The sequence below is a fragment of the Verticillium alfalfae genome, genomic scaffold (assembly GCF_000150825.1).
Source record: "Verticillium alfalfae VaMs.102 supercont1.12 genomic scaffold, whole genome shotgun sequence".
Classification (NCBI taxonomy): Eukaryota; Fungi; Ascomycota; class Sordariomycetes; order Glomerellales; family Plectosphaerellaceae; genus Verticillium; species Verticillium alfalfae.
The window spans coordinates 985,589-988,125 of NW_003315027.1; the positions used below are offsets into that span (position 1 = coordinate 985,589).

The 2,537-nt window shown below is 49.8% G+C and overlaps 1 protein-coding gene across 1 annotated transcript; it reads right to left on the reverse strand.

Annotated features, from left to right (window-relative positions):
- Positions 1-1,192: 1,192 nt before the first annotated feature.
- VDBG_08538 (exoglucanase) lies at positions 1,193-2,515 on the reverse strand (the record flags this gene model as incomplete). The annotated part of the gene is made up of 3 exons (XM_003001447.1): positions 1,193-1,937; positions 2,084-2,169; positions 2,222-2,515. 3 exons carry the CDS (start codon positions 2,513-2,515, stop codon positions 1,784-1,786), a joined length of 534 nt encoding a protein of 177 aa, XP_003001493.1.
- Positions 2,516-2,537: the final 22 nt, after the last annotated feature.

Sequence of the window (2,537 nt, forward strand, 5' to 3'; positions counted from 1 at the left end):
ACAAGCTCAATCTGTAAGTCCCTACACACCCTAACCTGAATCGTTCTAACCTTTCATCTATTCTCCACGTAATCGGATCTTGGGATCCGGGGTCCCGCCCCTCGAACCAATACGATAACCCTTACTCCGGCGCTGTTGATCTTGCAACATGCACGATCAGCTGAATCTAACAAACAGATTGCGTGGCCTGGCATCACGGGCCGCTTCGCAAAATGCTCGGTGATTCCTCTACTGGGTCTGTTAGCCAATTTCCACCCCTCAATGTTCAGTCGTGGCGGTCTGCCGAGCGCATAGCGAGATCAGAGGCGCTTAACAGGCGAAGCCGCTTTCTGCTGGTTAGGCGCATTTGCCTGTGAACCTATCAGCATGACAGACCACTTCCTACCTGGTTTTGTAAACGCCTGCGCCTGATACAGAATTCTCTGCATCTGATCGGTGCATGTAAGTCGTTCGATGAACGGACTTCAGGGCCGCGTGGTCCTAGCTACGTGGGCTATCGGCCGGCAAAGGCGCTGCAGAAAACCTAGAGGGCCGCCAAGCCGTCGTCTACGAGATGTAACACACAAACTTCAAAGTCTAAAGAACGGGAGGTTTCTGGCAGAGAACTTTCATTGCATAGATGAAGGGAGAGTTCAGTCTTCCGTATCATAGTCGTGCCCTCTTGTTTTGCCCCTTTGACGCTGCTATAGAGGCGCGGAAAAGGGTTTCAATCCTTTCAGGTAGGCCTCGCCATCTCGGTCCGAGATGCCCAAGGTCGCAGCTTTCATAATCAAAGTTGGCAATGCAGTGGATAACCACCAGATGCCTAAGCTCAAATCGTTGAAGCGGGGAGTCTTCAACGCCGCTCTGGCCTTGAATCCTAGAGGCGAAGGACTTCATTGTTGACGTTAATTTCTCACATGATCAACGGTGGTTTCCATCAAAATCGTGCTCAAGATACACGCAGGCTCTGAAACTATCTTGCTCATAAAGTAAGCGACACACCAACATTATCGAAAAACGCCTCAAGGAGACCAACGTGGCAAACAAGAAAGAAGATCTGTGGTTAATCACGCTGAGGCATCGTCCATCGAAAGTTCTGGGGGGTACCCCATAAAATTTGTCTCGTATTATCCCATCCCCTTCTTTGGGCGTTCACATCGTGTTCCCCAAACGCCCAGAAGTCATGTCGACAAAAATCATCCATCTGCGCTCACAAGTCGGTAGTCGAATCAATGGGCCCAAAGCGAATATTTGCCCAGTGAGCAATGCTGTAATGTTTCAGAAAAAGTCGTCGTAGATGAGATGAGAAGGCTTACGCGTCGGGTTGCTCGGTCTTGACAAGATGAGGCTCATTCATTTCCCATGGGCAATCTCCGCGAGCAACTCCCGGCATGCCTTCTGCCTCAACGGGGAACATAGAATCAAGCCAGGTATTCCAGAACCAATACTATTTTCTTCTTCATCAGCAATCACACTGTCAGGTAGTCTAGACCAGAGTAGGTGTCCTTAGATCATCGCTTATTGCCATTGTAAGCACCATTGGCTGTCGCAAAACGTCATTGTGGCGATGAAAACCTCCCAGCTGATTGAACATGTCGCGAATTTCGAATTCGACAGCAGAGTTTGCGCAATACTCTGAGCTGATTCCACCTGTATTGGAAATGCCATTGAATATAGGTGCAGGCGTCTCGATCTTTTGCCCGTCTTGTACGAAGCACTGTGTCACGACATCTTCGTGAAATTGGGTGACGACACTGAGTGGGAGTTAGCGATATGTACGAATGAATGTCGCAAGGCACCCCTACGTAAACTGCCTCGCAGTGTGGACTGTTTTTCCCTTGCCAACGAAATCAATGGCTCCAAGTCTATATGGGGTATAATCGCAGCCCCATCTGTCGCAATCTGGCAGTCGACCTTGGTTGCATTCATCCCACTCGCAAATGGAGTAGCCATTCCTGTGACAAAGCGTTGAAAACACCGAGTACGAATGAGCATTGGAGTTGCTAATGATCAGTTTAGTCATGAGGCAGGCCATTACAGCATCAGAACCCACGTTGGCACAACAGTTTATTTATTGTACGGGCAGCCAACGACTCACAACACATCAAATTCGGAACAACAGGCACCCTGGTTGCCTATACTTGTTGCAGAGTCGTAGGGAGAAGGCTCCCACCCGTTGATATTAGACTAATTAAGCAATCAGCTGCTGCGGTTGTTCGGCCTCGAGTAGCACTCAGACCTTGCCGCCTACGTATCGTTGACTCTGAGGACAGCTCGCGTCGCAGTATCCTGTACCATATTTCGCTCCTGCACGATGGGTCGGAAACTCATTTGATCCCCCATCGGGGCTCATGGCAACAAAGTAGAGGGCCGCATTCAGTCCACAAGCGACATTGGATATGTCAATATCGAAGGCAATATCATTACCCAGCAGTGTAAAGGTCTGGTACCGTGTTTCCGTTGCCATCAGGAAGACCCGTGAGTTGGCGTTAGGCAGCGATTGATTGTTCAGGTATCGAAGGGAGACCGGCATCGCCCGCTGTGCCGATCCAGAA